Raw genomic sequence first — 14,032 nt, forward strand, 5'->3', positions numbered from 1 at the left:
AGATTTGCCGTTGGTAAATTCAGAGCGTTCAGCTCTCAGAGCGCTCAGAGCGCACGCTGGACGCTCTGGCCGAGGAGTAGGGTTGATCTGAGCGTACTGACCTAACAGCAGTCAAGCACCCAAGCTAACTGGCTAACGTGGCTAGCTTGCTAGCTACTTCCAGACACAAATGAGAGAACAGCTCACTCTGACCATTTTACTGCACTAGCAGAGCTGGTTAGGCTGTTTTCATGTTATCCAGAGCGTTGGTGACTGCAACTGTGCTGCTGGCAACAATTGAATGACGCTTTTTTGCAAACATTTACTGACACCGGCCGTATTCAATGGGTATCGAGTGTTGGTAAATTTGGCAGTTATTCTGCTCTCTGGCACATTCAGACGAAAGTGCTCTGAAATCAGAGTAGATAGCCAGAGCAAATTTATCAGCTACGCCTGTCGACAGTTGTCGCAGTGACATCATAAACATTCTGTTGAAATAGTTACTTGCATAATGTATTTTGTTTAGACATGTAGCTAGCTAGCTAAACAATGAACCATAATCCGATCTCATAACATTACTACCCTGTATGAATCTGAAGGTAGCTAACCAACCAGGTTCAATGTTAGCTAGCTAAGGTTAGGCTATAACTAACAATGCAAATGGCTCTGAGATACGAATAATATTACTACACAGATCATACATGTAACGTTAGCTAACTAGCTAACAGTACACTTTAACTTTAAATGAAAACAACTTTCTGACCAAATTTGAAACGTAAGATGTCATAAAATGTTGCTAGCTTGACTCTCTTACCCATATATATGGATGGACACCTCTCCTTCTCCCTCATGGTTGCCCCTTAGCTTGAAGATGTAATCCTTAGACAAGTGTGTGTTCTCTTTTCGACCCTGTCGGCATATTTGCAATCAATCTCCTTAGCTATCATACTCTAATTCCACTGATTTCAAAACTCGGTCCTCCAGAAAGTGGAGAACAGCCCCTATGCAGTTCTACGACGTGATATATTTCAAAAAAGCTGCGTTAAAAATGATTACCTACACATACTGACCAGCTCATGTTATAGACAGACGCGTGCCAGATGGCAGACCAATCCAAACTCATCTCTCTGCATTATCTCAACCAATCATGGCTAGCGGGTAGGTTGCTGCCTTTTTCCGTTGCTAAATCAACTAGGCTAGTAATTTTAACAATTTTATTCTTATTTACAGATGGTGTACAAATTTGTTATTAAGGCACATGAAAGTTCACATGTTCCAGAAGGCATTTCTGCCTAAAATGCGTTTTGATTTTTTTTTTTTTATGGTGCTCCTGTGAAGTAGTGACGTGCGACATACACCTAGTTTCCTGAAACAAGTCACATATCTGATTCCAAAATGGAATTACGCGGCATTCTATCTTTCTCAGACTCCACATCACGAAACACAGGGTTAGGGTATGGCCTCTTTGTCCCAATTAAACAGCCAGTCAGTATCTTTCTTTTCCAGAGTGATTCATTCATTGTTTATTTCTTCAAAGGTAGAGTTAAAAAGTAGGCCTACTTGACATAGTTTTTGTAATCCAACCAATGTATATGTTTATCTGGTCCTATGTTTCTGGAGAGCATGCTAGCAGGAAATAGTGGACCTATTCTGTGCTCGGTTTATTCAGGACTGAATAACTTGGTGGCATGCTTTCTTTCCTAATTACTGTATGATCCGCACCAGACCCCTTTCCCGTTCCCACAGCATGTTTTCATTTGTAGAGCTGCTTACGTAATGTGCTCCTCCCGATCCAGTGCTCTGTGCTCGCTTTGGTGCCCTGGTGCGGTGCTGCCTTCTCTGGTTAGTTTCCCTCTCAGCTGCTGACTCATTTCCCACAGTGGTATTTTTGGGGGGGAAGGGATAACGGGAGAGGGGAAAGTTTTGTGTGTGTGTGTGTGTGTCTACAGCAACCCTCTGTGGTGGTTGAAGGTGGATGACGTGCAATAATCAAGCCAGGCGTGCTGAGAGACGGGCTTTCACAAGACGTGGAGAAAGAGAAAATATGAAGCAGATGGCACTATGGTTTACCAAGCCACTTCACAGCTTCTGCCACCCCATTAAAGATTTAGAGGCACGACAAAAAAACTAATGCTACATTAATTGCCAAGCTTTCAGCCAAGTAGTCAAAGGAAATGCAGTGAGCTTGACCAATTGATTTTGAATCTGCTTGTCCTGGTCGGTGTAGGCTAAGTGATGTTCACTGAAAGTTGGGCCTCCAGAGTTGGAACCAATGGTGACCCTTACCTGCCCAACCACCAGGCCTGCACACAGAGATAAAGGTAACTGGGAGTTTCACATGGTAACTGGAGATCGGTGATAACAACAGCAAGCTGTGTTTTTTCGGGGCTAATAAAGAGATTGATTTCTGAGTCTTTTTCTTGTGTCTACCACACAAGACAGTGCTTGAGTGATTAGGTTTCAGCCGCAGAGAAAGGAACGTTGTTCCGAATAGCTGGAAGTATTCCATGGCAACAGGAAAGTCGGACAAAAAAAAGTGCCAGGGAAGAAGCCAAGCGAAACCACTGCAGTGCTGCAGTCCAACTGAAGCATGGGATTCATCAGTGTGTTCCCTCCGTTCCACAGTTACATTTTATCCACCTAATTACTGTGAACCCCCAAAACCAAGCCTTTTTCATCCTTAAAGACATGTCCTGTCTGCTCTCGTTTTATTGATTTATTTGGATTTGAACTGGCTATTAAATCCCAAACTGACCTGCCTGGTTGTTCATGTAAATACTGACTTTTGTAGAGCACACTGTTCTCAATCTTTTTAAAATGTGTGTGTGTGTGTGTGTGTGTGTCAGATAAACCAAGGACTGATGTGCTTTGACTGAACTGGTTTCATTTGAAATACCATAGAACATTTGTACGCCCTGTATTATTTGGCAAATCCACTGTAATCTGAATACTTCATGAGATGGCCTTGAGGAGGAGAGGATGCAGACGATAGTGTTCAGCTTAAACTAAATTACACCCACAGACACGGTCAAAAGCTAGATCTACCTCTAATAAAATGACGAGGAGAATAGAGCTGGGCTTATAGGAGGGGATGAGGCTTCATAAATAGCATTCTTCCCCTCACCACAAAATTGCAGTAGTGTGTACAAACCCTTTTGGTTTCCAATCTGTTTACATGGGAATGTTCATGTGAGAAACCCATAGTAGTCTACACAGAGACAGTGGGTGTAGGAGACGACCGACCGCCTGGCCTGCCTGGTTCCTCAAGTCCAGACACGCTCCTGGGATCCAGACCTCGGGCTGTGGAAATGTTTACCGGATTACATCGTGCAGCCTTCTCACTACGACTCCAGCCAAGCTTCCAAACGAAACCCAGTTCTAATCCTATAGCCTTGCTCAGTTACACTCTGCCAGCCTCGGCAGACGGCAACCTCCTGTTTCTCTCTGAGGATGGCTTGCTTTAATCCCCTGGACCATACGTCCGCACCACTTGCGACATCTGGGGAGCCCTCGGAGATCACAACGGCCATGAACCGCCATGGCGAGGGAGGATAAGTCTCTCCCAATTAGACGTCTAACTTCCCAAACCATGGACTGTCAGTTGATGCCAGGCTTTACATCTATCCTCTGGAGAATAACTAAGCCAGTTTTTGTTTGTCTCTGGTATTCTCTACTCGATTTAAAGTGCTCTGACTGGAACAGTGGGCCCCTCTTTTCTGAGCCCTTCATTGAGTTGTAATAACATAGTGAGGGCATTGGGTAGGGTGCAGACACTGTGGATGCGTGAGGTAACAACTACTCTGTCCATGTATGGAGAGCACTGTTTCAGTGAGGTCACACTTGAAGCTGACCCCATGCCTTAGAAATGAGGGAGAACAGAATCCACACTAGACTGAGTTCATTCCTTTGGCTTTGACAGTTGTAGACTTGTCAGCATTCCTTTTCTTTTAAACCCAAACAAATCTGCAGTTTCCCGGAGTTCTTGACACAGGATGTCCGAAAAAAAATCGACGCTGAAGAGCTCCATCCCTGTGATCAGTAAAGCTTACTGTGTTACTGGTGATGTCCCAGGGCAGACCTGTGCTCATCTGTAAAAAGCAGCTTTGAATTCCCATCTGGCTGCACCGCTTGCTCTGGCTCTGTCTCTCTGGCTGAATATCACATTGTGACTGAGGAAGAGATGACATGCCATAAAGTCCTTGGAGCCCACAGCCCAGGCTGCTTTAGATAGGTCGGATACATACACTACATGACCAAAAGTATGTGGACACCTGCTCATCGAACATCTCATTACAAAATCATGGGCATTAATATGGAGTTGGTCCTCCCTTTTTGCTGCTATAACAGCCGCCATTCTTCTGGGAAGGCTTTTCACTAGATGTTGGAACATTGCTGTTGGGACTTGCTTCCATTCAGCCACGAGCATTAGTGAGGTCACGCACTGATTTTGGGCGATTTGGCCTGGCTCGCAGTCGGCATTCCAATTCATCCCAAAAGTGTTTGATGGGATTGAGGTCAGGGCTCTGTGCAGGCCAGTCAAGTTCTTCCACACCGATCTCACAAACCATTTCTGTATGGACCTCGCTTCGTGCACGGGGGCATTGTCATGCTGAAACAGGAAAGGACCTTCCCCAAACTGTTGCCACAATGTTGGAAGTACAGAATCGTCTGAAAGATAATTGTATGCTGTACCATTAAATATCCCTTCACTGGAACTAAGGGGCCTAGCTCGAACCATGAAAAGCAGCCCCAGATCCTCCTCCACCAAACTTTACAGTTGACACTATGCATTCAGGCAGGTAGGGGTTTCCTGACATCCGCCAAACCCAGATTCCCAAAATACTTACATTTTAATATAGAATACTATATACTGTAATTCTGGAGTATACTGTAGAATACTATACTACACACTCTAGTATCCATCGATCATGTGTAGTACTTACTATAGAATGTTGTAATATACTATAGAATACTATAGCATATACTACAGTATTATCAGGGGGAAAAAACACTAGCAAATACTACAGGAAGGTCTGCAAAACATGACACTTTTTTAACTATAGTAAATACTAGAGTATTTAATTTGCATATACCCTGCCCATTTCCCTCCCCATATCCCATTTGTGCTATCCATAAGTAAGAAACCTACATGCCAAGTATAGACCATATTTTGTTCAGTACAGGTTATAGAGCAAAATTTCTGAACTATCTGTTCAGACCCCAGTCCTACCTACCTACCGACCAACCTACAGTTTATGGAAACTTAGCTTTTTAGTGTTTCCCCAGGAGGTTTCACTTCTATGTCAAAGATAATGCAACAAAAACACTATTGTAAAATACTACAGTAATTTCTGCATGAACACTGCAGTATACTACAATCTGCAAAAACACTACACTAATTACTATAGTGTGTATATATACTACATTTTTCTTTTACTACACTATTTATACTATAGTTAACTGTAAATACTACAGTAAAGTCTGCAAAAACTCTACAGTAAATACTTTAGTATTTATACCATAGTATGCTATGTTTGATTTAATCATAGAAATGGCCAACCTGCAATGAAACCTGGCAGAGAGCAGAAGATTGGGGACTGAACACAGGCTTTCTGTCCGCTGTTCATGTTATCTCTTCATTTTAGCACTGAGGATTAACACCTGTTGCCACAGAGCATTGCTCTTTGCCACATCTATTCCTCTTTCCCTCCCAGCTGTGGCCTACTTTCTCGCGGGGCGTTCTTTGCCTGCCATACTGTGTGTGCAACTAGGGTCCTAACAAGAAATCAGCCACATCGTCAGTGAACTGAGACTGAACCAGCCTGCTATGTTATGTCTGCTCAAATCATAGGTTCTTTAAACCTTAATGAAATCCCTGGAACAGTGCGTCTTTGTGCATACGGGCATTTGTATGCCTCAGCGCGTCTGTTTGCTGTAAACTGGTGAGACACTGAGCTACCTCACTGTCTGAAAAATAACAGAGACAGAGGCTTCTTTCACTGGCAATACAAAGGGTGAACAACTGTTGATGGTACTGGGAGCACTTTTTAGTTTTTATTGATAACTAATGAAGAAGGGTTAGAGTTTGAGACCTCAAGGCCTAGTCTGCTTCATATTTATTGAAACTCATAACCACAGTAGAGACTAATAAATAGAATAGTTTAAAGCAGAACGGGCCTATTTTAGAGAATAACACTAGTTTTATGAGTACAGACAGACAGAAAATGTGTCTGGTCCTTATTACAGAGAAACTTTCATGAAGTAAACAAAAGATAATTGAAAACAATGTTTTTGGCTTAGTTAGAATGAAATGACAATTCTGGTCTTCACTTTAAGTTTGTTGCAGAAGTCATATATTTTGGTCTTTTAGTAGTAAATCTAGCCTATTTTGCCCCTAGCGGTTCAATTCTACCATTGAAATTGTGATGTAGAGGCACCTACGTCATCTCAAGGGAGGGGTTCGATATGAAATACTCTCTTCTAGATGTGCTGGGTGGTACCACCTCAAGGGAGGGGTTCGGTATGAAATACACTCTCTTCTAGATGTGCTGGGTGGTACCACCTCAAGGGAGGGGTTCGATATGAAATACACTCTCTTCTAGATGTGCTGGGTGGTACCACCTCAAGGGAGGGGTTCGATATGAAATACACTCTCTTCTAGATGTGCTGGGTGGTACCACCTCAAGGGAGGGGTTCAATATGAAATACACTCTCTTCTAGATGTGCTGGGTGGTACCACCTCAAGGGAGGGGTTCGATATGAAATACACTCTCTTCTAGATGTGCTGGGTGGTACCACCTCAAGGGAGGGGTTCGATATGAAATACACTCTCTTCTAGATGTGCTGAGTGGTACCACCTCAAGGGAGGGGTTCAATATGAAATACACTCCCTTCTAGATATGCTGGGTGGTACCACCTCAAGGGAGGGGTTCGATATGAAATACACTCTCTTCTAGATGTGCTGGGTGGTACCACCTCAAGGGAGGGGTTCGATATGAAATACACTCTCTTCTAGATGTGCTGGGTGGTACCACCTCAAGGGAGGGGTTCAATATGAAATACACTCTTCTAGATGTGCTGGGTGGTACCACCTCAAGGGAGGGGTTCGATATGAAATACACTCTCTTCTAGATGTGCTGGGTGGTACCACCTCAAGGCTTACTATGAAAGCTGGTGACAGCACGACTTATTTGGTAATGGTCTTGGTAAGTGAAGTGTGCCAATATCTTTAGCATGACGCTTCCTTGACTAGACAACTGATGTTACACAAAATTCAAAAGGCAGTAAGGCACATTGCCGCATATGACCAAATTGAAATGTTTTTGCTTACCGTTTCTTACAGTGCATTCGGGAAAGTATTCAGACCTTTTCCCCTTTTCCACATTTTGTTACGTTACATACAGCCTTGTTCTAAAATTGACTAAATGTAACTTTTTTCCCTCGTCAATCTACACACAATAGCCCATAATGACAAGGCGAAAATGTATTAAAAATAAAATACAGACATACCTTATTTACATAAGTATTCAGACCCTTTGCTATGAGAATCGTCACTGAGCTCCGATGCATCCTGTTTCCATTGATCATCCTTGAGATGTTTTTATAACTTGATTGGAGTCCACCTGTGGTAAATTCAGTTGATTGGACATGATTTGGAAAGGCACACACCTGTCTATATAACATCCCACAGTTGACAGTGCATGTCAGAGCAAAAACAAAACAATGAGGTTGGAGGAATTGGCCTCCATCATTCTTAAATGGAAGACGTTTGGAACCACCAAGACTCTTCCTAGAGCTGGCCGCCCGGCCAAACTGAGCAATCGGGGGAGAAGGGCCTTGATCAGGGAGGTGACCAAGAACCCGATGGTCACTCTGACAGAGCTCCAGAGTTCCTCTGTGGAGATGGGAGAACCTTCCAGAAGGACAACCATCTCTGCAGCACTCCACCAACCAGGACTTTATGGTAGAGTGGCCAGATGGAAGCCACTCCACAGTAAATGACAGCCCGCTTGGAGTTTGCCAAAAGGCACCTAAAGACTCTCAGACCATGAGAAACAATATTCTCTGGTCTGATGAAACCAAGATGAAACTATTTTGCCTGAATGCCAAGCGTCACATCTGGAGGAAACCCGGCACCATCCCTACAGTGCGTTATGGTGGTGGCAGCATCATGTGGTGGGGATGTTTTTAAGGGGCAGGAACTGGGAGACTAGTCAGGATCGAGGCAAAGACGAACGGAGCAAAGTACAGAGATCCTTGATGAAAACCTTCTCCAGAGTGCTCAGGACCTCCGACTGGGGCGAAGGTTCACCTTCCAGCAGGACAACGACCCTAAGCACACAGCCAAGACAACGCAGGAGTGGGACAAGTCTCTGAATGTCCTTGAGTGGCCTAGCCAGAGCTCGGGCTTGAACCCGATCGGACATCTTCAGAGAGACCTGAAAATAGCTGTGCTGCGACGCTCCCCATCCAACCTGACAAAGCTTGAGAGAGAAGAGATGAATGGGAGAAACTCCCCTAATACAGGTGTGCCAAGCTTGTAGTGTCATACCCAAGAAGACTCAAGGCTGTAATTGCTGCCAAAGGTGCTTCAACAAAGTACTGAGTAAAGGGTCTGAATACTTATGTAAATGTGATATTTCAATTAATATATATATATATATTTTTGCAAAATAGTTCAATGGTTGTAAATTCTAATCCCACATGGGGCAGATGTTTTTTTAAATAACTGTTTTTATCCTTTATATACAATATTCATCCCGTGCCCACACACTTCTAATTCTGAAAAGTGAAAGCATACCTGTGAGAGGGGTCGCCCGATAGTAGTTCAAGGTTTTTATACAGTACCCAAGACCATTCTGTGCGTGTATTTGACCATTGGGAAAAAGAGCTACTGCGTAAATACTGCAATGAGGGTTGGATCGAATTGAGCCACTAATCTTAATATTCAAGGTGATGATTGCACTTTTCTTCCCAACACAATACCGCAATAAATATGAGTCCACATTTCAGATTTATTTGGCATCCAATGGAGGATTCAAACTTACACCGCAAGTGGCAATAGATGTCAGGAACTTGGCGCCTTACCGCTGTGAGCTATCTAGCTGTCCAGAGGCGTATTTGTTCGTGATGCACATAATTGTATTATCAGAGTGAGAAAGTGTTGGCATCAGGTACAACTGTTTACCCACCGCCAAAATTAATATTTAAGAGCAATTCTCACCTGAATGCATTTTTTTTAAGGGGTTGGGCAAAGGCTGAAATTTGGGTTGAGAGTTACCCTTTTAAGTCCATTGCTTGTTGTTGGAGTGTGGGGACACTGTGGTGAGCCTAGTTGTAAGCCCTTTTGTGCTTGTTTCCACACCACAGGTGTTCAGCACCTACTCTAACGAGGAATACGACCGGCGCAACGATGAGGTGGACCCCGTGGCGGCGTCGGCTGAGTACGAGCTGGAGAAGAGGGTGGAGAAGATGGACGTATTCCCCGTGGAAATTGAAAAGGGTCAGTGTTCTCGTCTGTATTTCATCTTTCCTTTATTAATCCAAGTGTCTCTAAGTACCATTTTAGATGTTCTTTTTACAAGGCCGCCCTGGCAAAGAGCAGCATCATAATCACAATTGTCCAGAGAATGCAGTCTCTTCCATCCATTCTAACTCCCCATCCTTGTTTCTCCCACAGGAGATAACGGCCTGGGCATCAGTATCATAGGGATGGGAGTGGGAGCTGACCAGGGCCTGGAGAAACTGGGAATCTTTGTGAAGACCATAACAGAGCGGGGAGCGGCTGAACGGGATGGCAGGTGATGCCCCACCCCCTGGGGGGAAACAGAAGCATTCGCATTTGAACCATGTTTTAACCTTGGCAGTTAAAATGTGTTGTACAGTAGACACCTGGAACTGTCTCTGGGTGCATTATAGAGCCATCACGGTGATCCACAACACTGTGGGGATGTGAAAGGGTACAAAAGCTTCATTTCCCCAAGGTCTTCAGACACCATTTCTAAGCAACCGGCTGTATTTATAACTCTGCAAGGCAGCGAAAGAATATAGCTCCTTCCGCTTCCCAGGGAATCTGGCCTTATGTTGCGCTGCCAGCTGGAAGAATTTGTTCGCTGAAAAAAAGGAGAAGAGTTACTACAACATGGTTACAGTGCACCCCTTGTCGATTACACGCCGTCGCCTTACGATTACATGTTGTCCTTTCCACTAGGATCCAGGTGAATGACCAGATAGTGGAGGTGGATGGGATAAGTCTGGTGGGAGTGACTCAGCTGTTTGCTGCTACAGTCCTGAAGAACACTAAAGGAACGGTCAGGTGAGCTCAGTCCAGCTTCAGTAGTCCTTTTGAAATAAGTCGTTATGATCCTAGGTGTGACTAGCCTCGCCCACTGTGTTCCCGAGATTAAACGTGTGGCCGTCCGGTAGCCTACCAGTGAATGACCTCATAGCTATCGTTTTAAGTTGTTCGGGTATGACTGGAGAAAAATAAATGTCCTTGAGAAATGTTGAAAGAGTAAATGGGTTTTTATGATTGTATACTGAGTGTGCCTCAAGCCTACCAGCCAGGTGTCTGCTGGTACTAACCCTCTTCACGCTGACCCACCACGCTCTCACACAAACAGCTTTCTGATTGGCCGGGAGAAGCCGGGGACACAGAGCGAGGTGGCGCGTCTGATCAGCGAGACTCTGGAGCAAGAGAAGAGCCAGCAGGAGCAGCAGCACCGGGACGACCCCTACGAACAGTCCACCGAGGAGGTGAGTCACTAACCCTGGGGTTAGTCCAGTCGCACTCCAGCCCGGGAAGGTAGCAGTGAATAAGCATGGTGTGTTATCACTAGGAGGGGCGGGGGTCTGGCTGCTGGAGCCTGGTGGAATTGTGCAATATTTGCTTTTCAAAAGCACAAGCAACCACAAGCCTTTATTTATAGAGGAACTGAGCACAGAAAGGTAGTGCTCCTGGAAAAGCATGACAAAGCTTAAGCCTATTGGATCTCTTAAAAGGTGTGATATACATGTCCCGTTGTGGAACATATTTCATACGCATGCATCTACTTCAATACTGGGCTACTCGTGTACAAGGAGCTGTGTGGTTGGTGGTGGGTGACAAAATGGGCAGATACTTAAATATTTCTGTGTAGGTATGCAAGTCAATGAGTTGTGTGGGGATTTATGCAGTGTTTTCCCCTGTGTTGCCTCATGTTTGGGGTTGGTTGTGATGGAACATGTTGACGCAGAGATGAGTTTCCTTCTGACACAGGGCTCCCGCTGGGCTCTCTGCAGGCTGTCACGGTAACACCGGGATATGATGTAGTGATTACCCATACCTCCCCGCAGGGCACCACGTGGGCGTAGCTAGGTGACTGGCCGTGTGATGTCATCGTGTGGTTGTGGTTGGTTATGTTTCAGGAGGAGCACTACGAGGAGGAAGACGAAGAGGAGGAAAATATGCTAAGGTCTAGTTTCTCTGGCGGAAGGACGGTGGAGGTGTTTGACCTGCCGGAGACAGAGGCCATGTTCATGCCCTTCAACATGGACTCCACGCAGATGGGCTTGAAATTCCAGGAGGTATTTCACCTGATAGTATTATCACAGGTTTATATTATGGTGGATGTGTCATTTTTTGTGTGAAATGTGCTTGTTTTTGTTACTTAAATGGTTTCTTTCTTTACCCTAGCTCCAAGTGAAACACAGCTTAGGAACAACGGCAATAAACCAACTGAAGGAAAAGGTATGTACATCTGAAGAGCAAGCTACTGTTTCATAAACATGAGTACATATGGATCAATGCATGGAGCGCAATCTGTCGCCCGGCCGGTGAACAACCCGTAATTGTCGTCTGTCTCATCTGACTGACCGTAATGATTTGAATATGTTGATTGTACTAGTAGATGAGAAGCCCTTAGATTTAGGTACTGAAAATACATTTCACTCTTCCTCTACAGTTAAGGACGTCCGAGGAGGACAAAGCATCCAGGGAGACGAGAGTGGCTGAGTTGGAGCAGAAGATTGAGAGCAGCAATGAGAAAATGTTGAATCTAGAAGGGTACTGGCTAGAGGCCCAGGCTCTGTGTAAAACTGTCAATGAGCACCTGTCTGAGACCCAGAGCCAGTACGAGGCCCTGGACAAGAAATACAACAAGGCCAAGAAACTTCTCAAAGATTACCAGCAGAAGTGAGTTGAGTTCACTTAGGGTCAAGTTATTTAGAAGTGCATTATTGCATTATTTCGAAATCTCGGCTTGTGTTGACCTGTGTGTGCTTCCTTCACTCTGAACAAGCTGAAGGCATTCTTCCACTTCCTCTATGCTGAGTCATGTTGTATAGAAAGTACAGTACAGTGCATTTGGAAAGTATTCAGATCCCTTGACGTTTTCCACATTTTATTACGTTACAGCCTCATTCTAAAATTGATTAAATCATTTTTCGCCCCTCATCAATCTACACACCATACCCCGTAATGACAAAGCAAAAACAGTTTTGTATATATTTTTGCAACAAACAAAAAAAGATATCACATGTACATAAGTATTCAGACCCTTTACGCATTACTTGGTTGAAGCACCTTTGGCAGAGATTACAGCCTCGAGTCTTCTTGGGTATGACGCTACAAGCTTGGCACACCTGTATTTGGGGAGTTTCTCTCATTCTTCACTGCAAATCCTCTCAAGGTCTGTCAGGTTGGATGGGGAGCGTTGCTGCACAGCTATTTTCAGGTCTCTCCAGAGATGTTCGATCGGGTTCAAGTCCAGGCTCTGGCAGGGCCACTCAAGGACATTCAGAGACTTGTCCCCAAGCCACTCCTGCATTGTCTTGGCTGTGTGCTTATGGTTGTTGTCCTGTTGGAAGTTGAACCTTCGCCACAGTTTGAGGTCCTGAGTGCTCTGGAGCAGGTTTTCATCAAGGGTCTCTCTGTACTTTTCTCCATTCATCTTTCCCTTGATCCTGACTAGTCTCCCAGTCCCTGCTGCCACCACCATGCTTCACCATAGGATAGGTTTCACCCAGGTTTCCTCCAGACGTGACATTTTGCATTCAGGCCAAAGAGTTCAATCTTGGTTTCATCAGACCAGAGAATATTGTTTCTCATGGTCTGAAAATCCTTTAGGTGCCTTTTGGCAAACTCCAAGAGGGCTGTCAGGTTGTCCTTCTGGAAGGTTCTCCCATCTCCACAGAGGAATTCTGGAGCTCTGTCAGAGTGACCATCGGGTTCTTGGTCACCTCCCTGACCAAGGCCCTTCTCCCCCGATTGCTCAGTTTGGGCGGGTGGCCAGCCCTAGGAAGAGTCTTGGTGGTTCCAAACTTCTTCCATTTAAGAATGATGGAGGCCATTGTGTTCTTGGGGACCTTGACCTGGCCTCAATTTCAAGTCTCATAGCAAAGGGTCTGAATACTTATTTAAATAAGGTATTTGTTTTTATTTTTATTACATTTGCAAACATTTCTAAAAACCTGTTTTCACTTTGTCATTATGGGGTATTGTGTGTAGATTGATGAGGAAAATATTCATTTGATCAATTTTAGAATAAGGCTGTAAATTAGCAAAATGTAGAAAAAGGGAAGGGGTGTGAATACTTTCCGAATGCACTATGTCCACACGTCAGTGGAAGGATTTTGAAGTCTAATGGTCTGATTCCTTTCCAGGGAGATTGACTTTGTGAAGAAGGAGGAGGAGCTGAAGAAAGTTCTATATGAGAAGGATCGATGGTACAAGGAGCAGCTTGAAAGCCTGCAGGACAGGGTGAGAGGAACATAAGATTTATTTATTTATTTTTATTTCACCTTTATTTAACCAGGTAGGCTAGTTGAGAACAAGTTCTTATTTACAAATTATGAGAAAGAGACTGGAATATTAGAACAGACGTAGTGGAGAAGGAGAGAGGGTTCAGACCTAGTGGAGAAGGAGAGAGGGTTCAGACCTAGTGGAGAAGGAGAGAGGGTTCAGACCTCGTGGAGAAGGAGAGAGGGTTCAGACCTCGTGGAGAAGGAGAGAGGGTTCAGACCTCGTGGAGAAGGAGAGAGGGTTCAGACCTAGTGGAGAAGGAGAGAGGGTTCA

The 14,032-nt window shown here is 44.5% G+C and overlaps 1 protein-coding gene across 2 annotated transcripts in view; it reads left to right on the forward strand.

Annotated features, from left to right (window-relative positions):
- Window positions 1-14,032, forward strand: part of ppp1r9ala (protein phosphatase 1 regulatory subunit 9A-like A) — a 39,334-nt gene that overhangs the window by 16,638 nt on the left and 8,664 nt on the right. For both annotated transcript variants that reach the window (XM_055870552.1, XM_055870553.1), the window contains exons 3-10: window positions 9,349-9,481; window positions 9,659-9,779; window positions 10,190-10,294; window positions 10,602-10,734; window positions 11,386-11,544; window positions 11,654-11,707; window positions 11,922-12,151; window positions 13,621-13,717. In XM_055870552.1, coding sequence (XP_055726527.1) covers window positions 9,349-9,481; window positions 9,659-9,779; window positions 10,190-10,294; window positions 10,602-10,734; window positions 11,386-11,544; window positions 11,654-11,707; window positions 11,922-12,151; window positions 13,621-13,717 — 1,032 coding nt within the window. The remainder of the gene's footprint in view (window positions 1-9,348; window positions 9,482-9,658; window positions 9,780-10,189; window positions 10,295-10,601; window positions 10,735-11,385; window positions 11,545-11,653; window positions 11,708-11,921; window positions 12,152-13,620; window positions 13,718-14,032) is intronic.

Source organism: Salvelinus fontinalis, chromosome 19 (assembly GCF_029448725.1).
Source record: "Salvelinus fontinalis isolate EN_2023a chromosome 19, ASM2944872v1, whole genome shotgun sequence".
Lineage (NCBI taxonomy): Eukaryota > Metazoa > Chordata > Actinopteri > Salmoniformes > Salmonidae > Salvelinus > Salvelinus fontinalis.